Below are 25,064 nucleotides of genomic sequence, written 5' to 3'. Positions count from 1 at the left end.
CCTGAGCTGCAGATGATGGAGAACTTGATGGTTCATCGTTTAGGAACTACCAGTAGTATGTTTATGCAATTGCACCAACATAATTGGGCATCGGAATGATCCATCACTTGTCAGACGCAAATTTGGGCACTAAAACGTATTCATGGGTTGCTCTTACCCCGTTTGTCAAGGTTGAGTGGTCATAATCCCGTTCGTCTAGGTGCAATGATTTTCCAATATATGTACTCTCTCTATTCCGTAGTATAATATGTTTTATTTATTTTATTTTATATTTAATATTTATACAAACGATATACATTGTTACATAGATAAATATAAGTAAAATTAAAATAGTTATGATTTAGAATGGAGAGGGTAGGAAATAGTTCTTAGTAACTTGCAAATCTTTTTTTCCAAGCATGAAGTGAATCAAGTCCTACTATATTAGCCAATCAGGCCATGTTTGTTTAAACAAGGGATTATTGTAATATGAATTATTGAGTCAAATTACCGTAAGCTAGATTATTATAAGCTAAAGTAGAACGAAATGATAAAGATAGATAATTATTTTAAAGTATCCAAAAGGACAGTGGGTCTAAAGCTACTCAATAATTAAAAAAAACACTTTTGGATGAGCTTACCAGATCATAGTAATCTGAGCTCTAGATTATAATAATTTATTATAATAATCCATTTGTTTGTTTTAGCTTATTCCTAGTAAGTCAGATTATAAAAATCACAGGTTGAATTAACCAGGGCCTTAGCCGTTCATATAAGTTATTACCTACGTTGTACATTATAAGACTTTTTGTCCTTCTAAATTAATGCAAGATACTAATACATATATAAAGTATATATATTGATACGTAGAGTAAAACATTTATGTTATGAAACCAAGAGAGTACATTAACATACCATTCTAGATTTGTAGTACTACAGTATATCACATCTAGTATTATGTTGCTATAATTTAAACGGAAGAAGTAGTATGCAAGTATCCACTCTAATGTGACTATAGTTGGGCCTAGAAGAAATAATTGGGTTGATCTTCTCTTACATAGCCCAAACACATCAAGGCCCATAAAGACATATATTGCACTATATGACATAGGATTAGGGTTGGCATCCATAGCTTCGGTGCCTTTTTGTTTTGCTATTTATTAGCTTCACTCGCTCACTCTTTGGTTCTTATCTCTTATGCCTCCGCCGTCTTCCATGGAAGGTAGTCTTACCAGAGAGTTAGGAGCCTCATCAATTTCCTCTTCAAGGTATGTAGATCAAGCTGTATATGATCCCCTCCAACCTTCTCCCTCTCCCACGCCCCTCCTCGCGGTCCCCCACGCTTCTTTCCACTGTTGTGCCAATACCATCACATCATCAATTGTTCCGTAGTTTTTGTTGATGGTATTTAAGTTTTTTCTTTTAGATCCGTCGTTAATACCATGCTTTATATTTGTTATCACCACCCGATTAATTCGTGATTTTCTTTATACCATACAAGTGAATTTGTGGTGTTTTTGGTGGACGTGCAGTTGTAAACATTTAGCCCTAAATTCATACCAAATACACTTGACTTGTGGTATCTAGCCTTTTAATTTGGGATTTCGGTTCTATACTTTTTTTGGATCCAAGAGAAATCACGCTCATATGTGGTAAATGTAGTAGACACTTGGATATGCATCAGCTAGAAGTTGAATTAGTGTAGCATCCATAAGACCACAACTACAACAGGAGTGTAGGATAGGTTAGATGTGGGTCTAAAGAAAAGGGAAAAGAAAAGGTAGGAGGTCCCACCCGCATGCTACAGTGTTCCTCTGCTTCACCGTTCCGTAGTTTCACCGTCCAACTCCGACGGTTGCCGCCGTGGCCGTTCGCCTCTGCTCGACGCCCAAAACCCTCGTCCCCATCTTTCCCCAGGTGACCTCGCGCTCCCTCTTCCTCCGCTCCACTCAATTCGTCCACGGGTTCTTCTCGGAACATGAAGCTTATGGCAGCGCCAAGCCGCTGCCGCCGGATGCTTTCCCCGCTGGTAGGGTGTAATCTCGGCATAGGAAGCTTTTTCGTCAATCGAGATTCTCAAAGCTCAGTCTTTTTCTCCTTTTCTTTTATTCCTCTCGATACTGAACAATCGGAGGGGGATTAGTTTGGAATGTAAAAGTTGGCGCTACATGCTAGTCCCATAGTTCGGTAGTTCTGCTGTGATTCATCGGCTAACCGCAGTTTTCGAGATGGATGCTGGAGCCGGTGGTGTGCTAGTAGTTTCTTCAGTTAATGTTGCTTTGCCATACGGGTAATTTTTAGTTATTTGTTCGGATGGCAGCTACACGCAAAGGAGATCAACTTGTGGAGTGTTCTATTGTTTGTGCTTTTCTTTCACTGCACGGATTGTCACTAGTGAATTGATGCTCCCTATAGGACTATCTGATGATCCGAATTTCCGGAGCAATTGCGAGGATATGGTTTACATGTAGATTAGCTTGCTTATAAAGATGCCACTTTTTTTTACACACTCTTATATCAACTTCAATGATTAAGCCTTTCCTATTCACTATGTTTTGGCAGGCTTCATATTTTGGCATTTTGCTATTGCTAGAAGCATTGCTACAATCTGCAGTTGATTGCATTCCTTTAATTCCGCGTTCACAACATCTTGGAACAAACAACCGGATAATATTATTGTGTCAGACGAAAGGATGACGAGCCAAAGTGATTCCCCAGACATGATCTTTCCGGTTTATACACCTAGAAAAAGAAAATTTGAGGACTCTGTTCAGCACAGTGAATCTAGCAATACTGTTTCTCATGGATCTGGGTTAGTGGCTAGTGCCAAACATAGTCATAGAAGTGAAGAATCATCCCATCTTGGGCCTGCCCAGCCAAAAAGAAGTGAAGAATCATTTATAAAAAGTCTAGTTGGGTTTAGCTCTATTTTGAATAACTCACAGGGTTTTGGCCTTCAAGATATTCCATCAGAAACTACAGAATTGAGTGGCATTAGATATACTACTAGTCAACACCGACCAAATGAAACCATATTGCACACTATTTCGACAGATAATGGCACAACAAAATGTCAGGATCCTATCCAATCATTCTCTCTAGTAATGGAGTGTACAAATCATACAATATCAAGCAAACCTATGCATCCTCATATCACTTTTCAACTAATGCACACTAAAATAGAATCTGGCAATAGTTATGCTAAGTGTGCCGATTCAACATATCAGAGCCAGAAAGCAGTGACTCAGAATCTACTTTTGAACTGTGAAAAGGGTGATCAGAGTTTTGTAGCTATGGATCACCCTTCTCTGAGTCCCCATGATAAAACTCAACAGAAAGAGGGGATACCAAGCTATGAAGCTATAAAACATGATGTACAAGATTCTACAAAAGCAATTGATATTCCTGGTACACTGTCTCCTCATTCTTTGGATGATGAAATCACTTCAGTTGTCGGCCAGTTATCTCCTTCTGTTTATGAAAGCCTCTGGGATGGCACAATCCAGTTGAGTAGAACTGTCAAGGTGTCCGTGATTGCCTTCTTCAAAAGGTGACTTTCATGTTTACTGAGATTTATGATTCTCTAGTGCCCATATTTGTGCTTTAGGATGCATTTCATTACATCATCCGGTCCTCAGTCTAGTAAGGTCACCTCTAGCTGTTTCTTAGCTTCAGACAAACACCCTTGATAGATATAAGATTGCTAATCCTAACTTGGTGAAAGCCATGAGTATTTTTACAACCTACATTTGATTAGTGCTTGTTACTTTATGCTACAAAACTACCCCAAATTCCTAGCTGGAAGTGACTTGTGTGCCTTGTTGAGGAGTTAGGAAGGGTGTTCATTCATTTCAAAGCTGAAATGCCATATTTAACAAGATATATCGGGTTCTGGAACATACAAATTGTGCATCTCATTTTTGTACAAAACTTGGTATTCTACCAGACCAGAGTTCTAGGTTTGTGCTGCTTGGAAGCATAACTAATCTGATTGCTTTGATAATTCGGTTAGTATTTTTTGCTGGAGAAATAATAGTTCTTACCTTTGTTAAGCTACTCAATTCACTGTACCGTGTGTTGACTGCGTTCTATGATAATACAGTTATCATAGAGCAGCGTTCCTTGGTAATTATACTTTTATTTCTCTGTTTGACTTGAGTCCAAGTTATCTAGGAATAATTAACTTTTTACCACTGGACCCACATGTCATAGACACATGAGGGTCCACATGTCATAGACAGTGGGTGGCAAATATGTTATGTGCCATTTGAAAGAGGCAAATATGTTATGTGCCATTTGAAAGAGTGGCAAAAAGTTAAATGCCACAGTTATCTATGTGAATGGAAATTTTCTCCGGGCACAAATTGTTTCTTACTAAGTAGGCGTTTGCTTGTTTTCTTGGTAGCGGAGAAAAAAATCATGACATTACTTGGCCAAAAGTAATAGAAATCAAAGGAAAAGTAAAACTGGATGCGTTTGAAAAGTTTATCCAGGAACTCCGTCGATGTCAAACCCGGGCTTTGATGGTAAAATTCTTTTCTTATTTTCTCATCCATCCTTGCTGGTATATCACTAAACCTTGATAATTTATCTCCTTTCATTCTTGAAGTAGATGCTCACTATGTTCATTACTAATCAAATGCACCCCACTTTATTGTGCTTTGATGTTCTTTCTTTTAGCTTATTTACATCCGTGCACTTATGAATTTATAACTAATGCAGAAAGGGTTAAAAAAATTACCCCTATTTTTTCGCTTATGCTTATAAGCCAAAATTTAAATTTTCAACCTTAAATTTGAAGTTGATTTTGAGTTTTTTTTTCATCGAAGTTTTCCAGCATTGTTTTTTAGATTGCTAAGAATACATATGTAAAATTTTTATTCATAAATTATTTTTGTTTACAAATATAGCGTTTGACTTTTTCCATGAAAAAACCGAAGAATCACCCCTTACAGTCTTCCATAGATGACATTCTATTTTGTATCATATTTTCCACCCCAGTTAATGTAACATTGCTATTAATATTCCAACAAATGTATGTATAGGTAATTTCTCTTTGCTGGAAGTTTGGGACATCAAAAGCTGGCTTACGGGGAATGAAGGAGGTATTGGGAGCACTTAATTTTACATTTTGATCCTGTAACAGCTATGGACTTTATGGACAATGGATCTGACTCGTTTAACGCAATGGTACAGGTTGCAGAGAACTTTGAAGTGAGCCAAAAAGTTGGTTTTGCAGATATCTGTGATGGTTTCAGTCTCTACGTCTGCCCCAGAAGTGATGCTGTAATTACAATCCTAGCGAAATATGGTTTCTTTAAAGGCATGTCTGCATTTGATACAAACCAAGACACGTTGATAGGTTGTATTGTATGGCGCCGAAATCCACTGTCAAAAATTATGGACCATAACAGGTCTGAAACTATTGGAAAGGGATCTCCATGTGCTCTTCATGTTGAGTCAAGGCCTCTAGCTTCGTTGCCATTTTCAGAGGGATATGAGGCAACATCATGCTCTACCAATCCTGGCATGGACTCTAGTAGAAATGCAAGCAAGATTCAGAATGATATTGATCACACACAAGAAAATCGTGTCAAAAAGCTTGCTGTGGCAACTGGTAAACTTCTATTATTGATTTGCGCATATACATGGAGACTATTGAATTTACATTTACTTCTCATCCAGGTTTGCCATCCCAGTGTGGGCATGCTGAGAATACTGGTGAAAGAGTTCATCATATAGAAACAGTAATGCCCAATTCATTATTCAAACTTGCATCAACGCTAACCCTGCAGCTACCGTTCAAAGCACAATCACTAATAGCATGTCAGTTGTCACAGGTTCCTCCATTTGAAACGACATTACATGAATTCCCAGAAATTCAGAAAAATGTTCAGCACATCACAGATTCTCGTTCTGGATATTTTGGAGTGGGGCATCCTATTTCACATTCTCAAGAAATAACAAATTTCAATCCTGTATTTCAACCTGATAAAGCTGGTGTTAAGGGCTTGTCTCTGAAATTCTTGGATGTTCAGCAAAGAACTATTCACTATGATTTAGCTGCACAAAAGGTAAGCTGCAATCAGTTCTATTTGGTTGCAAGTGATAATCTGTTGAATGGTATTATTTTGTAAATTGTACAGAGTTATATGGTGGAGGCCTTCTCAGGCAGCTTAACGCGACAAGAATATGCACCAGATGCTGCTGAGTCTTCAAAACAACATGATAACAATCCATTTTTGCTGCATCCTAATACTTGTGGTTCTGATACAACTAATGATACGGATGATCTTCCAGAATTTGACTTCGCTAATCTCCATAAAGTTGAGGTGAAATATGATGTGCATCCACTTAACATGGAAACTGCAATAACTTCCGAGGTGCTGATTCGCCCTAAGTTGTCTGATAGTAAGTCAAGCAGACCATTACAGCAATCATCACAACCATCGTTTCAAGTTGAAGGCATCAAGAATCACGACAATGTTGAGGTGAATGTCACACACATAATGTCAAGGGGGATAATGAATCAAGTGTCTCGTTGTGAGACAGAAAACTTCAACAATAGAGATGGTATTGATGCTGAAGACATGGTAGACCGTAACTTCCAGGGGTCAGATAATGAGAAACCACATCAAAGCAATTCAACTAAACAATCATCGCCATCTTTGAAGACCTTCACAGGGTCTAGAGTACCATCACATGTGTTTCCTCTGGTTCCTGAGAGATCTAATAATCCACTTGAAAGAGAAGACATTTCTTCTGGTCATCATCCAGATATGCCACCTGGATGTTTGAACATACCGAGAGATCAAGGCTCCTTTACTCAGCATCATCCACCTGTACTAGGGGATCAACGATTAGCAGCTCGGCATCCTGCTGTACTAGCCGATCAAGCTCCCATTCCTCGGGTTCCTCCTCCTGTACTGGAAGATCAAAGCTTTGTTCGGTGTCCTCCTCCTTCATTACCTGGTGAAGGCTTCATTCCTTGGCATCCTCCTGTACCAGCAGATCAAGGCTTTGTTCCTCTGCGTCCTCCCCCGCTTGCAGATCAAGGCTCATTTCCTCGGCGTGCTCCTCCTGCACACTTCCCCCGGCGCCCTTTTCATGCAAATCAAGGCGCATTTCCTCGTCATCGTCCTCCACATCCTCGTCTTCCGTTTGCTCCAGGTAAATTTTCATTCCCCAAGAGACCATGGAAAGTTGGAAACAAACAACAACAATTTCCTCATGGACAGCATTTAACTTCATATTAATCAAGATGATTGCTAACCACATCTACCACGCGGTGGAAAAATTTTGATTTAATGGCCAATCTTCCTGCATCTTTACAGGACACATGAGGCCACCTGGCAATTTTGCACCCCCCGGGCCCTGGCGTCCAGTTCTGCATCCAGGGCAAGAACACCGACAGTATGGTCCTCCTGGAAGATCAAATAGTCCTTGTGGCTCTGGCAACGTCCCAGGCCAAGGCCATCATCGCCCCAACTTTAGAAACGGACCAGGTTGCAGGCCAGCACACCAAGCTCACAGATGACACTCTGCATGCATGATTGATTGCATAGACTGTCTCCATTCCCTATTGCATTCTGGACAGCTAGAAAAACATAGAACTTCTCTTCCGTTTGGCTCAATCTTTTCTGCGAACAGAAAAGTATTATGTATGTTTTAGATGTTGTTGCTGCCCTGATGGCAAGTTTACCAATAAGCTGTAGTGTTGTACATAGCCATGTTGGCAGTCTTACTTTGCTGAATAATGAAGTTTTGCTGTTAGAAAAAAAATATGGATTTCCTGACTGATTCAGCTGTGGCCGAATTTTTAGTACTTTTTCATCTTTTAATGTAAAACTTAAACCATTCCAGCTTTTATTTCTATTACTTATGTTCCATATTATAAGATTATCTGATCATAACTCAGAAGAAGATTCATAAAAATGCTAATAAATTTGAACACAAATATAAAATATATTTAATGATTCATGAATGAATCTAGCTATGGCCAAAATATCTTATAATATGAAACAAATTGAGCAGAAACTTATCCTTTAATTTTAGTACAGATAAAAAATTTCAATAAACAAATAAAATTCGTTGTGGCCACTAGATTTCAGTGAAGAGAGTGGCGCACCTGCGGTTGAGCAGCGGAGCCACAGGAGGAGTGATCCGGGTCGGCCCCACGGCAATCCACACGGAATCTTCTTGCCCCTGTGGCCCGTCCGTCCGAGTGTCCGACGCCGCTGCGCCAACCGAAGCGTCTCGCGGTCGCGGCCACGTCTCGCCGGAGATCGCGCGCATCCGAACGCCGCCGCCATGTCCTGCCGCCCCTCCACCACCACCTCTTCTCCTCTCTCCCTCCCGCGCTCCGCTTGCAGGAGCTGGTCCAGCGGCAGCGTCGCCTTCTCCGCGCGTGGGGGAGGAGCGAGGCGGAGGAGTGGGCATTTGGTGGTCGCGGCGAGCAGTAGCAGCGGGAGCAAGGACGAGACGGCGGAGGGGGGAAAGCAACAGGAGGAGGACTCGGAGTTCAACCCTTTTGGGTTCGTGACGGACAACCCGTCGAGCCGCGGCGCCATCCAGCTGCCGGAGTCCCCCGCCCAGGACGGCAATGTCGGCCAGATGCTCTACGTAATGCCACCTCGCCACACTTCTCCTTGATTCTGAACTATCTCTCCATAGTTTGATCATACTATGTGTTCAAGTGGTTAACCAAATCTGATCGCCCTTCTGACAAACCTCGACGCGTGCAGAGGATCGAGGACAAGGGAAGGGAGTTCGGAACGAGAGTGAAGTCAGGAAAGCTGCGATGGTTTGTGAGGGAAACAGGTACTGCCTCTTCACTTCTGTGTTGGTGAGAGAAGACATTATTGCACTGATCACTGAATCTGAACGTCAGTAAAACGTTGGATGCACATTGATTCATTGAAATGGTGTCTGTACTGTCGACGAAACAGTATTGCATTGTGAATACAACTTTAGCATTTAAGAGTAAAAGCAGATAAGATAGTGGATTTTGTCACACCGTGGAAATCAGGAATATTGGAATATTGATTTTGCCTACAGCAGTACAGTGATTCCTCTCCTTCTGCAAAACTTTCGAACGAACCAAACAATGACCTGATTTCCTATGATTCTGCTTCCATAAAATTTACCGAAAGTGTACTCGTATTGGTTGTTTGTCTTGTATCTTGTCCTTGTACAGCTGTCATTGCTGAACCAGAAAAAGAAATGCTTACTAGTTTTTTTTTTTTACTTTGTTCTGTAACCAGAGTCATCTTGCAATGGTCCCTGTTGAAGAAAAATCCCCATGTAATTGCTTCATAAATATGGTGATGCAATTGTAGGTTCCGCTGGTGCCCGACGTGGGACTGTCGTGTTTATTCACGGTGCTCCAACTCAGTCATTTAGCTACCGTATGGTTATGTCTCAGGTCAGACTCATTTATCTTGTAGTTTATTGGACAAAATTTATGGAACAATCTGTAGTTCTTGATTTGCATTACCAAACAGAAAATAGCGATGGTTCTGGCTAAAATTACTATGGGGTTCTTTCTAGAATGTTTTCTTTTGCTGCAAAGTTTAGGGTTTAGATCCATACACAGTTTAGGTGGTTCCTTTAGATATCTAACAGCTGCAGCATGTGTATGTCCTTTTGATTTTGATTTCTAGACAGAATGGGTAACCTTCCAGAGGCTATTAAAAGAAAAACATAGTTTGCATATGGAGCATATTTATGACATTATACTATAACCTTAATAAAAGAGGACCTGTGTGTCAACTAGAAACTTATTAACCATACTAATGCTTTTGTTTCTATTAGCCATTTTACCCACTAAGCAGCTATTGAAATTACTAGATGGCAGATGCTGGCTACCACTGCTTTGCTCCTGATTGGATAGGATTTGGGTTCAGTGATATGCCACAGCCTGGATATGGATTTGACTACACAGGTGTGGAAAATGTCCACAAAATTAACTGAAGCTTCCTAAAAACTCATGAGTCATGTATACTACTATATCATGTGCAGAAGAGGAGTTCCACAAGTCATTGGATGAGCTTCTTGGTACTCTGAATATCACTGAGCCATTTTTCTTAGTTGTCCAGGTACATGCCTAGAACTTGGGATTTGCATCTCCATAAAAATTCTCATATATATTTTCTGAATCATTTCTTCATTTCATTCTAGGGATTTCTTGTAGGTTCATATGGGCTAACATGGGCACTGAAGAACTCAGGCAAAGTTCTCAAGGTAGCAATTCTTAACAGTCCACTTACTGTTTCTTCTCCAGTTCCAGGATTGTTTAACCAGCTAAGGTTAGTCATTTCTGTTGGTCTTAGTTTGCACTCTTAATTGGAATGCATGTTCAGTATTTTACATTGTGCTGTCAATTCAGGCATATAATTCTATATCTTTCAGCTAAACTTAACTTGAACAAGTCATATGTCCACATACAACACATCAACCAAATCTGCTATACATAAGTGATATAAGAACCACTAGTTAAGCAGCAAATCTAAGTCAGCAGAATATACAGGCAGACGACAGCAAAGGTGCACCAGTCATCATTTTACAGGTCCATTTCCGAGCGTCAGGATTCCCATGCCTGATCCCAGCCTGAGCAGCCCAAAGCCCAACCCAAAAGTCCCCACATTGCACAATTTCATACATTGAACAATTTAACATCCAGATCTATGCAAAAAAATAAACAGTGTGCATGTTCTTTTTCTTATTGTTTTTCATCTTCAATTTTATTGGATGTTATTGTGGACTTATCATATAGAAAATGCCTTGAGGGTGGTATGTCACTGCTTCATCTCCCTTTCTCAATAAAATAAAATGTTATTGCTTCATCCAACCTTACTAGCATAGTACTTGTAACATCCTGAAAATAAACTGGGGGCCGACAGCATGGTTCCTCTATAAACCGAAATTTCCCCCTTTATTTGGAGTCTATGCAAGCTGGTTCTAACAAAGATATGTGAGTATTTGATACAGTTACAAATAGACTGTATTTTTTTACCTGTTTCCTGCTCAATATTAAACAGTATGGCTGTAGCTGATGTCATCTTACATCTTCTGCGCTTAATATTTGCATCATGTAAGTAAACTCAAGTAGCATTTCAATGCAGGTTTCCTCTTTTTGGTGAATTTACCTGCCAAAATGCTGTTTTGGCTGAGAGATTTATTGAAGCAGGAAGCCCGTATGTATCATTTTCACAGAAACTCTTCATTCTGCCCTCCAGATTTTGTTATCATTATGCTTCCTACTGATGTGTGTGCTGCTCAAAATAAGGAAAAAGTTTGGTTTATTCTTCACATTATGTTGTTCTTTATCAGTCTTGTCCATATCTATGCGGCATGCTGCTTATTCTGCATATGGGCATAAATTTTCTCCACTTGCTTGACAGCTATGTGCTGAAGTCAGAGAAAGCCGATGTATACAGATTACCATATCTATCAAGTGGCGCACCTGGGTTTGGTCAGTCTGTAATCTGTACACCTGAATCAATTGCCACCAGTACATTTTTACATTGAAGTTGTGTTGTTCTCAGCCATAAAACATACATCGTACTAAATAATTTCCAGTTATATGATTATGTTTATCAATTTAAAGAATTCACGGGAAATGCAAATTCGGCATGCACAACCATTTCCAACTAACTAGTCATCCATCAGAAGTGGAGTTGTTTGGTTGATGTCTAAGCTTGCCATAACTAAGCTTAGACAAGTTGTGGCATGTGGCAAAAGTATGGCCAAGAAATAGTTAGCCACAAATATGGCAATGTTAGTTCTAGTTATCTGAGTATGACATGTAGGACCTAAGGGTAGGAAAGTGTGACATGACACAACTATGGCATTAAAACAAACACACGCCTAAAAAACTATGCCATGACTGAAGTGTGGTGTAGCAAAGTGAAGCAACCAACCAAACACCCCCGTTTTTCACATTGGCTTGCCAAGCTTTTCACAATCTCCTCCTTTACCTGGGCTTTGGACTGGCTATATTCCTAATAAAAGCAGTGAAAATTCCACATGAGCAACTATTTCCTTATAGCTAACTCGAATAAATGTATTTCCTTTGGAAATGCTTGAAGTTTATGTTACATATTCTGGCTCAATTCCTTGATATTTTGTAAAAGAAATGACAGAGTCCAATTGTATACGTCTTTTCAATGTAAGATCTTGACTATGTTGTTTTAACCTTCATGAAGCAAGAAACTTGAAGAACCCTACTTATTACACGTGACTATTACTAATGTATCATGTTTTAATATGGTTTAGTATAAGATTTTAGGATATGTGCTTGCAATGTTTGGGAAACAATATTTATACGTAACATTAGCCTGCGTGGTCAGTATCTAGAATATCAGCTACTCAATGCTGAATATTACCATGATGATGATACTGGTTGAACTTTGGGAGGGGACGGATTTTACTTGATGAAGCCATCTGTTTAAGCCATTAAGTATTACATCATCTATATAAAATGTTGTTTTATTCATTTATGCTATGCCTTATATTGATAGAATCAAACAACTTTTAATTTACAATCTCTGCAACTTGTGTTAGATCCCTTGTGGTACCTTAATATTCTTGTCTATGATTTTTACCCAGAAATGTCATTTCTATATGAGATTATTTAACCTTAGCTACATCTCGCTCTTTCTGTTTTTAGCATTGCTTGAAGCTGCCAGGAAAGCTAACTTTCGAGATGTATTAAATAGAATTTCTTCTGGATTTTCATCCAACAGGTAACTTAAACAAATAAACAGGCACTCATATTATGGTCTCCTGTAAACTACTGTACATGTTATGGTTTCTGGTCTGATTAAAATCAGGTAACTTAAACAAGCAAACAAGCAGTCACTCATATTTATTACATGAGCTTCTCGTCTGACTAAAAACAGATGTTTATGAAGTATATTATGCAAGTTACTACTATGTCCAAAAACATATAAATGCATGTTTTAATATCACTGGTCAGTGTCAAAAGGTTCGTTCTGAATGCAACCAACCAATATTAGACAGGCAAGTCAGTTATCACGAATATTTCCAGTTCTGAAACTTCTCTCTGGTATTTCCTGCAGCTGGGAAAAACCTATATTGCTTGCATGGGGAATTTCTGATAAGTACTTGCCACTCGCCATAGCCGAGGAATTCAAGAAAGGTAATCCTGCGGCCATAAAATTGGAGGCAATAGAAGGAGCTGGTCATATGCCTCAAGAGGACTGGTAATTGTTTTTACTAGCTCAGTGTTTTCTGTCGATGTCTGTAAAATTTGTACTCATAGTTCTACATTTGCTTGCCTGCTTTGACGTGTAACCTTCAGCCTTTACCTTTAGACCTAGTATCCTTATGCTTGTGTGATTCTTAACGCATCTCACATGTTATATTATGCAGGCCAGAGAAGGTTGTTACGGCCCTAAGATCCTTCTTGTAGAGTTTGGCACTATCCTTTTTTCCAGTACAAGGTACATGCAAAAGATTGACTATAAGTTACAGGATATGCTTAACTAGGCCTCTAACATGCCAATTACCGACGGCAAATCAAATCAAGATGGGATGGATGAGTTCAAGAAATTATAGTTTTGTTCTTAGCTGAATTTCTTCTTGGTCTCACATGTTCACCAGATCTGGTCGTTTAGGATGTTACATTCCTCTATAAATGTAAAGTGTGTATTTATGCAGTTGGATATAAATACCATGGGTAAATATTTATCAGTGTACATGCAACCGCATTTTTGTTCTCCCCCAACCGAAAGTCCTCTCGATGAGCCTAGTAGTGGCGGCACACACACCCTTCCATCCATACACTTGTGTGGATAAAAGAAAAAAAACAACATAATATATAAGGTAGAATAAGAGAGAAGCGGTGTTCAGTTTTACTTATGTACCATTCGTCACGTGGGAGACGAGAACCCGTCGATTAGCATTTCCATTTCCAAAAATACCCAAGTCGCCACCGTTAGGATATCTCAGCCGTTGGATCAAAAATTTGCGTCCATTCTGCACCCTCGCTCTCGACATGTTGCATTCAAAGCCAGGACTCTGTTTTCAGAAAAAGATCTGTGTAATATCAGTACGATCAGAAATATTCATATTGGAACTGAATAAAGTTAATTCAAATTAAAAAGGTCAATAACCGAGCTAGCGTCAGAAGTGTTTTTTTTTTCAGGAATACACAGACACTCGAGCATCTTTCCACTAAGAGAGAGGCAAGTGAACTTTTCTTCGGAAACTCTAGAGGGGAAAGTATTTTAGACTCTCGAGGGATTTTCTCTCGTTATTTGTTGCATGCAATTTAAATAGTCATCAAAAAGATTGATATAAGATATAAGATATATCACTACACAAACATGTAAGTTTAAATATGACTTCTGTAATCCATAACAAAAATAATAAATTGAACTCTGAATAGTATACTAGTATACGTATACGCACAATCATGTTATTTTTGTCATGGATTGTAGAAGTCATATTTAAACTTACATGTTTATGTAGTGATATATCTTATATTAATCTATCTTCACAATTTGTTTTAAATTTTTTGATATAGATAGCATAAGATATCCCCTCGAGAGCAATGCTGAGCGTGTCATCGGAAATTCTCTCAGCAATCACGCTCAGCATTGCTATCTCGACAGCCCAATAATCCCAGAAAATATTAATTCTGCAGTTGTAAAGTTAAATTGGAATCTATAAATTAAAGGAGCTGGCATTAACTTTGCAGCATTGCTATCTCGATAGCCTAGCAACATGCTAGCTGCAGAACTGGTATAATTTCTTTATACTCACGATTAACTCAGCATATTTTCGGTTGATCCATGTCCTCATGTCCTGTTTCGCCTGCTAGCAAGCGCTAGCAGCTTAGACACACAACTCACAGGATTTGTCCGCTTGGAATGCTGCACTCACCCTGCAAATGCATGCACAGGCGCGTGTTCTAATGTACTGTGTACTTGGATGCAGCATGCTGTACTTGGTCCAATGGCACGGACGGATCGCAGCGGCACAAGCGAGGGGGCGCACGCGAGCTGCGCCGTCCGGTCGCCGGCGTCGCGCACGCGCGTTTGCCGCCGCTGCTGCTGAGAGCCGTAGCCCTCAGGGTGCTCGCGCGAGCGCATGGCGTACGACCGCGGCGCGGCTGCCGGTGCGGCGGCCGGCCGGATGCCAAATCGCGCTGCACACGGCAGAGCTTGCTTCCCATCCTGTCGATCGAATCCGTCGCGTGCCAATCAATGCATGCATGGACCGGCGTTCTTGTAATCGTCTTCTTTCCTTCTTGATCTCTTCTGCAGATTCACTGGTGTTAAATTTGTGTGGATGCTGAAGCAAACAGGCAAAGCCTGCTATACACCGATACACACACACACCTGGCACCGGTGTCGCCATTCACAGCTAGCCAGCCATGCACATCGTCTCCCCTGTCCCTGCTTTGTTCCATCGATGAAGCCATTTTCTCCTCACATGACCTAGCTAAGCTCTCGCGTACGCCGGTGATCGCGTACCTTGTGTTAGCGACGGGACCATGGCGCCATGCCTGGTTTAATGGACCACCTGAATTTGCAATCTTTCGTTGCCATCACATCGTTACAATGCTAGCTATTCGAGCGAAAATATCGGCATGTCACTACACAGCGTAGTGTACTGTGGAACACACGTCGAGCTACTTCTAGATTCTTCTAATGTACATTACTAGGTTACCACAATGGTATATGGTCCTATGTAGAAGTGAAAAATGTCATCTTTTCAGTACGTGCGTACGTATTTGCAACGTACGTATACGTAGTAGTTAGATACGTGCTCAAGCAGTCAGTACCATGCAGTCATGCACAATTGTACATATAGATGGCGAGCCGTCGCCACAGCAGTATAAAAATGTCCGCGGCGAGCACGGGCCGGGCATGGCACAAGCAAGGGTAATAATGGCCAGCCGCCGCGACACCACCGCAGCGCTCGCCATAGCCATCATGCTCGCCGCGGCATCGACGCTGTCCGTGGCCGCGGCGGCCGGCGAGCCGCGCAGGGGGCTGTGGGGGAAGGACATGCCGGTGAACCCGTTCTGCCCGTGGGACGCCGTCAAGTTCGGCGCGTGCGCCGGCGTGCTCGGCGTCGTGGACGCGCAGGCCGGCGCCCACCTCGGGAGCAAGTGCTGCGCGCTCGTGGACGGGCTCGCCGCGGCCGAGGCGGCGGCGTGCTTCTGCACCACCATCAAGGAGAGCGTGCTCGGCATCCCCACGGAGTGGACCGTCGGCGTCAGCGTCCTCGCCAGCACCTGCAAGAAGGAGCTCCCCGACAGCTTCAAATGTGTCTGACTGAATCTGCATTTTACAATTTGTCTAGTGCTCCAAGTGAAGCAGCGTTGCAATGTTTTGCCTATATTACACAAGTTTTGCATTATCCGCGATTTGATGTTAATATACTCCTCCGTCCCATAATAAGTGTATTTTTGCACTGTTTATATTTAACATTTGATCATCCGTCTTATTTAAAAATATATTATAATTAGCTTTTAAATAAGACAGACGATTAAACATTGAACATATAAATTCACACATGTAGTTATATTGGGGTGAAGTTAATACTTTGAGCAATTTTACAGTTATTGAGTAGGTACTGAGAGATACCAAAATTTTAATATAAAATTTGGTAACTTACAGTACCTAGATACCAAGAGGTACCAAAATTTTACACGGAAATTTTGGTATTTCCTGATACCTTCTCAAAAACTGTAAAATTGGTCTAATCCTTGTTTTCACTTCAGATGAAAATATAGTCACTCACTGTGTGTGTCTGTGTGCATGCACTGTGCTTCGAGTTTAGTATATGAAAAGAACAGAAAAATAATCACTTGGTAGATCAGGCTACAATGGCTTTGCAACAATGATGAACTGAGAATTGTGCACTCTGATGGCATCTCGATATTATGGCGAGCTGACGACATTAGAATCAGAAAATGCATGCCACGCGACTTGCGCGCGTCCAATCGAGCTTAACTGTCACTGACATTGTTTGGTCAATAATTAAGATTTGAAAACCTGCAGGGGCACGGGCTCGTCACATGACGATGTGCAAATCGATTTGCTTAGAGCATCTCCACCCGCTACTCTAAATTTAATTATATATATCTTTATTTAAATGATCATCTAAAATAGTTTCACTTTAGGCCTTTAGCCAATCATCCATATATAACATCCTCTATATCTTTTTAAAAAATATAGAGAGAACATCTAAACATAAAGGATGCGATAAATATTTTGCTGAAGCTTAATTTTTATCATTTATTCTCTACTTTCAGAATAGATGCCGATGTGATAGATATACTGTGAGGATGCATGCTCTTATGCACAACTCGTCAGTAGGGGCAGCTCTGCGCTGGTCTGAGTGATTAGGATGAGGGTATGGCTGAACATCAGGGAACATTTAGACGATGCAGATGGATACTTGACTGCCCTAGGTCGACCCCAGCCAGATCTGCACATCGATCTGAGGTTAATTAAGCTCAGTCATTGGCGTGTAATGGTGCAAGCAAAGCCAGGCAAAATAAGTACAGTAAACAGTGTTTCATTGTCAATATCATCATTCTGGTATACGGTGGTGTTACTGGTGTATATGCTCGCTTTCTAGTTAACATCCGATGTTAATTAGGAATCCTGAATTCTTGTAGTGCTTGCCCAGTATACATATAACCAATATCCTTCATCAATGTGCTTCAATTGGTGGTCAACCTTCGATAACTTCGTCCAGTCCGAAAGATCAAGTCGTTTCCTTTTTTTGGAAAATTAGAACAAGTCGTTTTAGACCTTTTAGAGTCAATATTATAAAATGTGGGGAAACTGTTCTAAAAAATATTACATTAGTGTGATATATGAAAGCTCTTGCTGTGAGCCTGTGAAAAACTTGAGTATATCATTCTCATTTGCCAATATGGCAATAAACTATACTTTAGACAATATTTAGAGGTCAAAGTTAATTTATGTTGACCACGCAATCCAAAATAACTGTTTTTTTTTACTGGAGGGAGTTTAATTAAGCATCTGAATCTTTGCCGGGTGCTCCGAACTTATTGGTTCTTTCTACTCTTCTAGCATAATGTCAGTGCATGAGTGCATCGGTTAGGGAGATGATTGAGCAATTCTAAACATATCGAGCTCAGACAATCTTTCTCTGAATCACATGGACGCATACCAACATTATTAGTGGATCACAGGATCAGATCGAGCGATCGATTCCACTGAAAAACGAAATAAACTGCAACGAACCTCTCTGATGGGCGCATGCATGTACAGCACGCACTGCGTCCTCGCTCTACCTCGCCATGCATGAGCTGTAGTGTGTGACAGTGTGAGAGAGAGAGCATCACCAGCATGGATTAGTTTAAGAGGCCGTCCACTCACCATCAAATAGTTACGAAGAAATTATGAAGATTAATATAATATATCATCCTACAAACATATAAATTTAAATATGACTTTTATAATTTATAACAAAAATAACAAATTTAAAGTCTGGATAGTATACACATTTCATAGTCACATTTGTTATTTTTGTTACAATTGTTTAAAGTCATATTTGAACTTACATGTTCGTGGAGTTATATATTTAGTATTACTTTATTTTCATACAATTTTTCAAATTTTTAGTAATTATTTAGATGACAAACGATGTTTCCCTAAAAGTTTGGAAGAATTTTCCTAGAGCATCGGAGCAAGCAAGAGGCGCAAGGGAAGCAAGCAGTGCGTTGCAATCATGCACGCTCATGGCCACCGCGCGCGGACAAGCGAGTGTCACACGCCGCTGCGCCTGTTTTTGGCGGCTTGGCAACGGGCCAAGGCGCCCAACACTGGCGATCCCACTGGCTTCACGTGGCCGGTCGTTCGCTCCTGCGCCCGCGCCAACCCATGCACGCCACCATTGCGCGAGCGCGAGAGCGCTCTCGACCATTGCTGGCCGCTCGATGCGTCGCCCCTCCCTCGCCTATAAAGAGCGCGCGCGAGCCGCGGCGTTCGCCTCCCGCCACACTCTCGTAGCTCGTCAGTCGTAGCGAATAAGCGAGCTCCGTTTGATTTCTTGGCTGCTGCTACCTAGTTGGTTGCATTGCATTGCTCGTGGCGGCGGCGGCAATGGAGTCCACCAAGCTGTCGGCGGTGCTCATCCTCGCCATGTTCGCGCTCTCCTCCTCCCCGCTCGCCCTCGCGTGCAACTCGTGCGGCTCCGGCGGCGGCGGCAGTGCCCCATCGGGCGGCAGCGCGCCATCGGGTGGTGGCATCGGAGGAGTGGTCGGAGGAATCGTCGGGGGAGTCGCTCCGGTCGTCGGAGGAATCGTCGGGAAAGTACCCCCGGTTGTAGGAGGCGTCGTCGGGGAAGTCACTCCGGTCGTCGGAGGGATTGTCGGTAAAGTCCCTCCCGTCGTCGGCGGAGTCGTCGGAGGAGTCGCCCCGGTCGTCGGTGGAGTCGTCGGAGGTGTCGCCCCGGTCGTCGGAGGAGTCGTCGGAGGTGTCGCCCCGGTGGTGGGAGGAATCATCGGCGGCGGCGGCAGCCCGGTGAAGCACCACGGCGGCAGGAAGGTGTGCCCGCCATCGCCCTACACCCCGTCGCCCACCCCGCCCACCCCCACGCCGTCGAGCTCGGACAGCTGCCCCATCGACGCGCTCAAGCTCGGCGTGTGCGTGGACCTCCTCGGCAACGAGGTGCACATCGGCGACGCCCACGTGCAGTGCTGCCCGCTGGTGAAGGGCATCGCCGGCCTGTCCGCCGCCGCTTGCCTCTGCACCGCCATCAAGGCCAAGGTGCTCGACCTCAGCATCTACGTGCCCATCGCGCTCAGCCTGCTCGTCAACTGCGGCTGCGACGTGCCGCCTGGCTACACCTGCGCCTAAGCCATGCACGCGTCCATCCACATGCACGTCCCAGCCATGCACGCATACATCAATTCTCTCTTCTAGAGTACAAAGTTTAATTAGTTTCAGTCAAATTTAAGGTCGTTTGGTAAAATTCGGTCGGGTGATGAAGCCACTCGCTTCCGGGATGTTAAATTCGGTGAAGAATTTATTCGATTTGCTCTTCTGGTTTTAGTTTGCATGTTAAAATTTGTACATGTAGTGCCCCTGGAAATTGTCATCAATTGTATTATGTATGCCTATATTGTACAACTATTTAATTTAATTCCCAGATGTAACTCTTGTTTGCAATGGTTCGTGTGTTATCTTGTGTAATGCAGGCAATGAGCCGCCCATTGCTATCCATGATAAATAACTTGAGCAGTAGCACACGGTAGTAACAAGTTTCAAGGTGGCAGTATGGTAAACTTATGTACAAATCGACCCTACCAAAAGCAAACTCTCCATTTGAAGTAACTACATACTTCTCTCATGAGGTTTGAGAAAACTATCTAGCTATGTTGCACGGATACTCTAAACTGGAAGTATCAGCGAAGTGTCATCCGATATGGAATACGCTAGTTTTTAGAAGCATCTAGGTAACATAGCCATCTAGTCCAGGTGGATAGATCTTTCCACATCAAGCCGTAGCAGCAGAATCCAGTAAGCTCAGGTACTCTGATATAGCCTGCCCTTCGTTGCTGACATCAATATCATAGTCATCCAAGGCATCCCCCGTCAGGTCATTAGCCAGCTCATTTTCCATCGCCACATCCCTGAATGGAGGAGGATTCGCTTCTTCACCACCCTCACTCTCAGCTTCCTCCTCAGGGTTCACAGCTTCATCACTGTTCGCAGCCTCTCCATTGTTTGCAGCTTCTTCATTGATCACAGGCAACCCAAGGCTCTCCTCCAAAGCGCTTCCATCTGGAACATTAGTTGAAGTGTCAACAAGAGCCTGTGAATTGTTCACCCCTGAACCAGTTGTAGAAGCAGCTGCCCTGGAGCTCGATGACCCTGAGCCTGAGCCTAGAAAGAGGAACAAAAGGGGGCATAAATTTACTTCATTCGACAATTTTTGATTTTACAGAGCAATGATGAATGATAAAACTGATCCATACCAGGAGATAATCGCTTCCTCCTTGACAGAATTATATTCTGAAAAATGAAAGAGACAGTAATAGAGTTAACAATAACAGAATATCTCGATATGAGTACCAAAATGGTGCAAGGAATTACTTGTAGAGCACAATTTCTCTCAGGATCTGTCAAGAGATCCAGTGCTTTCTCTGAGTCATTTTCATTGATACGAAGTGCTTCGGCAGCAAGTTTCTTCTCAAACCTTGAAGTTACAAACAACTCATTAGTCACGAAGAGGAAGTGCGGCAGCATAAATATGTGGTATTATAAAATAAGTGCTACCATACACACAAACTGGTGGCTGCAATTTATTTTGCCTTATCAATCATCAAAACTCACTATCCGTAATTTGAAGTGCAACTGGGTAGTTCATATACTCCCTCTGGTCACAGATTTAAAATTCCAACCATCAATTTTGTATTAAAATAATTTATAAATTCTAATAGGTTAATGATAATATGATAATACTTTTCTAGGAAAATTTACACATTATATCTCTTGCTTTTAAACTATGCATTTGAGTAATTATTGATAATCAAAATTTAAAAATTATGACCAAATATTGTCCAATCTGTCAAACATTTATGGCTGTAAGCATTTGAGAAAGTATCTTTCACCCCTCTGTTTCTTTCAAAATGCATATAGACTGTGAAAGCTATATGCAGAAAAGAAAAGGGCAAATAAATAACTTTCAAGCATTTCAAGATGGTATGCCTGATATCCAGAATGCATCCCTATTCAGTTTCATAAGACAAGATTTCCATCATGACTTAAGAATCCTACAATACATTAGTCAATATAATGGCTGGTAATGTATGGATGGCCAATGTTAAATCTCTCTAAACAAATCAGTCTTAATGGCTGGTAACAAAATGTTATATCAGATCATGAAAAAATCAACAATATTAATTTAGCAAGACCAACATTCTTACCCAATTGTAACCAAGCCTTTCAACTTCTGCATATTAACTGCCTTGTTCATGGGAGTTTTACCATATTTTTTTTGTTCCCTAGGATAACACCAAGTTTACACTAATCAGCAAACAGAAAAGGAAATGAGAATAGAAGAGAAACCACTTGACGTAAAACTCACAAGATCTCTTTTTGAATCTCCCTATCTTCCTGTACTCTACGAATTTTCTTTTCACGCTCTTCACATAAAAGATCAACTGAGGATTGGATATCATAGCCAGTCATCTTTAATGCTCTCTTTGCAGCTTGCGCTCCATAGCCCATGCTCATTAAGATTGATATAGCTTCATCTGGTACTTGAAGCTAAATATTGCATGCAGTTAGGAAATATATAAGCAAAAAACAGTTACTAGAAGAAGCTATGCTACTAAAGTATTCAAATACAAAATAATATTAGAAAATGCTACGGACAAAATGACAATCAACTTTAAATACCTGCATGTATTTTGCTTGGGCAGAAGTAAGGGATCCACGTGCCTTTTCAGTATTGCCATTGTGATATGCTACCACTCCTTCCAAAAGCTCCAGCCTTACATAGCTATGCCACATGACAATTTTCCATGCGTTGGGAAACAACATCAGTCAAAAGAATCCCAGGGATATCAACCTTACAGAATCATCACCATAAAAAAGTTGTGCAATCGTATCATTGAATTACAGAAAAAAAATGCTTTCATCAATTCTCAGCTAAGGAACAGCTCTCACTTCCTATAAACAACCATACATATATGAAAAGAATGGGGGATTGATAGTTAGTGACTCACATAGCAAGATCTGCATGACGGCCAGCCTGGAGTAATCTGAAACGAGCAGAGTCTTTACCATGAGAACGTTCAAATCCCGAACGAGCCTTTTCTAAGCGAGTCCCTGCGACCTCTAAGTGAGATACATCACGAAGCATGAAATAGCACCAAACTATATCTAGCTGAAGCATTGGCACATTATCAACCCTCTGCAAAATATACATGGAGTGTAAGTAAAATATTTGCAGCATTCTATGATACATGTAAGAAATGTTCTTCTCACGGTTCAATTTACCTCAATGAGTTTAGGGTCACAAAGAGAGAAAGCTTCCTGTTGTTCATACAATACAAGGATCAGGGAATATATAAATATTTGGTTGCACATAAAGCTAATCAATTCAAAAGCTGCACATGCTTACTGCCATTGGAATGAAATAATCATGCAAACTAGTGCAAGCAAGCAAGCATGGTAGGATAGAGGAAGGCAGAATACCTCAGCCATTGCTAAAACATCAAGTGCCTCCCTGTGCATGTCCCTCTTGATAAATGTTTTGCCTTTTTGATGCAGCATCAAAGCCATTTTCACAGCCCTACAGATAATAGATGATGTTCTACTATAAAAACTATAAATCATTTGAGAAAAAAAACTGTTTCAGTCTCTTACTTGATATCATCTACAGATCCAAACATCACTTTCTGGCCACTCTGATCCTCAAGATCTAAGTTGAAGTCTTCTTCAGGGAAGGAGCCATCAGTATGCCTTTGAGATAATGCTTGTGCAGCATCCCTACAAAAATTATCATACCAACCATCGACCAAAGAGAGTTTGTGAGTTTATAGCAAACCAACAATATTAGGTGGTAATACTGATACGCTATAAATCATTTAACTGTTCAATAAGAGCACACAATTTGTGCATTCTCAGCATTCCTTCAGATACAAAAGGAGCTATACCCTGCAACTTGTATGCTTCATGATCAATGCTCATACGCAACCATGGTACTCCTATGCTTCATTATCAATACTCAGAAGCAACTATTGGACCCCTACCAAATTTTGTGGTTCTTACAGCCAAAACAAAACAAAACATACAAGTAATCATGGAGGAATAAATAACAACCAAATATGATTTCTAAAGAAACATTCTTCTACTGCATTGCTTAGACCACTTGTTTTAAACTATTTGTTAGGTTTATTTCTTAAAATATTTAATTTAACCGTATAATCAAACCGATAATATGTGGCAATAATCCACTCGACAATCTAAATTAAACAGGGCCAAGAGCAGTCCTTTTACAAAGAGGACTTGATAGTTGATACCAAGTTCAGTACCCAAACCAGAAATTTTTTTTTTTTGAAAGGCCTACCCAAACCAGAAATTCGATGGAACAATGAATTACGTAACTAAAGAGTAACAAATGAACTATGATTCCCTTCATTCAAAAAAAAAAAACAAATGAATGAAGATAGTTCCTAATTTTAGGCTGCAGACCCGCTCGGCATGACTGAAATTTTGACTAGAAACATGGGGCGGAATCCTCACAATCCCGATCGATCCTCATAATTTGGTCAAACAAAGGAACGAAGAGCTCCTTACCAGAGCCTGGTGAGCCTATTGGTGTGCTCCTCCTCGGCAGCCGCTGCGGCGGCCTGGGCGGCGATGGCCTTGCCGCGATCGGGGGCGGCGAGGGTGGAGAGCACCTTGGCGTTGGCCTTGAGTCCAGCCTGCTGGAGCGACGAGGGCGGATCGTCCTTGAGCACGCGGCCGCCGAAGATGAGGCTGATGCGGTCGGGCTCCACGCCGCCGCCCGCGCGCCGCGCCACCTCCGCCCGCAGCATCGGCACCGTCCAGGCGCCGAGCTCCACCTCCAGCGCGCCCGCCCACGCCCCCACCACGCGAATCCTCTCCGCGGGCGCCGCAGCCGCCGCCGGGGAGGCCTCATCGGACGCCATCGGCTGATCGGGGTTGGGGTTTTGGCCGGTCTGTTCGGTTTGGTGGTTTTGGTTCGCCGGAAGGATTGCAACAGCCAAAACGAACGGGCTCTTTGCTTGTTTGCCAAGAAGGCCAAGATGACAGTGTGAGACTTTGCCAGTATTCTTCAGTGCTACTCCACCGGCCCATCCTCGCGGTCGCCGTCAACCTTGATTTTATTACGTTTGAGATTTGTGTGTATATAGGTGATTTTGTGTTGTATCAGATTTAGTATAATTTTGTTTAGAATAGAGAGGTATATTTTAGGATGTTTAAGATATTTTGTACGTGAATAGATATGGATGCCGATAGAGATATTATCAAAATATCATCGGTTAATTAGGCATCGGGGCAAAGTTTTTGTTTCGTAGTTTTTTTACGACG

The 25,064-nt window shown here is 41.7% G+C and overlaps 5 protein-coding genes across 7 annotated transcripts; 4 read left to right on the top strand and 1 right to left on the bottom strand.

Moving 5' to 3' along the window:
* Positions 1-1,789: 1,789 nt before the first annotated feature.
* LOC102708241 lies at positions 1,790-7,836 on the top strand. 3 transcript variants are annotated; one of them, XM_040523666.1, is made up of 9 exons: positions 1,790-1,896; positions 2,542-3,529; positions 4,385-4,505; positions 5,025-5,084; positions 5,176-5,596; positions 5,665-5,726; positions 5,811-6,053; positions 6,126-7,149; positions 7,314-7,836. In XM_040523666.1, exons 2-9 carry the CDS (start codon positions 2,673-2,675, stop codon positions 7,514-7,516), a joined length of 2,991 nt encoding a protein of 996 aa, XP_040379600.1. In that variant the 5' UTR covers positions 1,790-1,896; positions 2,542-2,672; the 3' UTR covers positions 7,517-7,836. The 3 variants fall into 3 exon arrangements, with proteins under 3 accessions (XP_040379600.1, XP_006653818.2, XP_015691333.1); XM_006653755.3 differs by having other exon boundaries at positions 1,790-2,008; positions 5,820-6,053; XM_015835847.2 differs by having other exon boundaries at positions 1,790-2,008.
* Positions 7,837-8,172: 336 nt separating this feature from the next.
* Positions 8,173-13,716, top strand: LOC102707394 (cis-3-alkyl-4-alkyloxetan-2-one decarboxylase). The gene is made up of 11 exons (XM_006652847.3): positions 8,173-8,601; positions 8,724-8,799; positions 9,318-9,403; positions 9,829-9,922; positions 10,000-10,076; positions 10,159-10,286; positions 11,103-11,174; positions 11,382-11,452; positions 12,650-12,725; positions 13,062-13,205; positions 13,375-13,716. The coding sequence occupies exons 1-11, from the start codon at positions 8,290-8,292 to the stop codon at positions 13,412-13,414; spliced, it is 1,176 nt and encodes a 391-aa protein (XP_006652910.1). The 5' UTR covers positions 8,173-8,289; the 3' UTR covers positions 13,415-13,716.
* Positions 13,717-15,835: 2,119 nt separating this feature from the next.
* Positions 15,836-16,452, top strand: LOC102707115 (putative lipid-binding protein AIR1). Its single transcript, XM_006652846.3, has one exon. The coding sequence runs from the start codon at positions 15,879-15,881 to the stop codon at positions 16,287-16,289; it is 411 nt and encodes a 136-aa protein (XP_006652909.2). The 5' UTR covers positions 15,836-15,878; the 3' UTR covers positions 16,290-16,452.
* A 2,547-nt stretch (positions 16,453-18,999) lies between these two features.
* LOC102706838 (36.4 kDa proline-rich protein-like) lies at positions 19,000-20,165 on the top strand. Its single transcript, XM_006652845.2, has one exon. The coding sequence runs from the start codon at positions 19,098-19,100 to the stop codon at positions 19,851-19,853; it is 756 nt and encodes a 251-aa protein (XP_006652908.1). The 5' UTR covers positions 19,000-19,097; the 3' UTR covers positions 19,854-20,165.
* Positions 20,166-20,181: 16 nt separating this feature from the next.
* On the bottom strand, positions 20,182-24,746 carry LOC102707959 (NEDD8 ultimate buster 1). The gene is made up of 11 exons (XM_006653754.3): positions 24,306-24,746; positions 23,373-23,495; positions 23,202-23,298; positions 23,004-23,039; positions 22,730-22,917; positions 22,401-22,503; positions 22,087-22,268; positions 21,926-22,003; positions 21,093-21,195; positions 20,975-21,011; positions 20,182-20,882 (listed from the first exon to the last, which is right to left on the bottom strand). The coding sequence occupies exons 1-11, from the start codon at positions 24,659-24,661 to the stop codon at positions 20,494-20,496; spliced, it is 1,692 nt and encodes a 563-aa protein (XP_006653817.2). The 5' UTR covers positions 24,662-24,746; the 3' UTR covers positions 20,182-20,493.
* Between the last annotated feature and the right edge of the window lie 318 nt (positions 24,747-25,064).

Source organism: Oryza brachyantha, chromosome 4 (genome assembly GCF_000231095.2).
Source record: "Oryza brachyantha chromosome 4, ObraRS2, whole genome shotgun sequence".
Classification (NCBI taxonomy): domain Eukaryota; kingdom Viridiplantae; phylum Streptophyta; class Magnoliopsida; order Poales; family Poaceae; genus Oryza; species Oryza brachyantha.
Note: the sequence above shows the minus strand (reverse complement) of the source record. Positions and strands in the feature narration are given on the sequence as shown.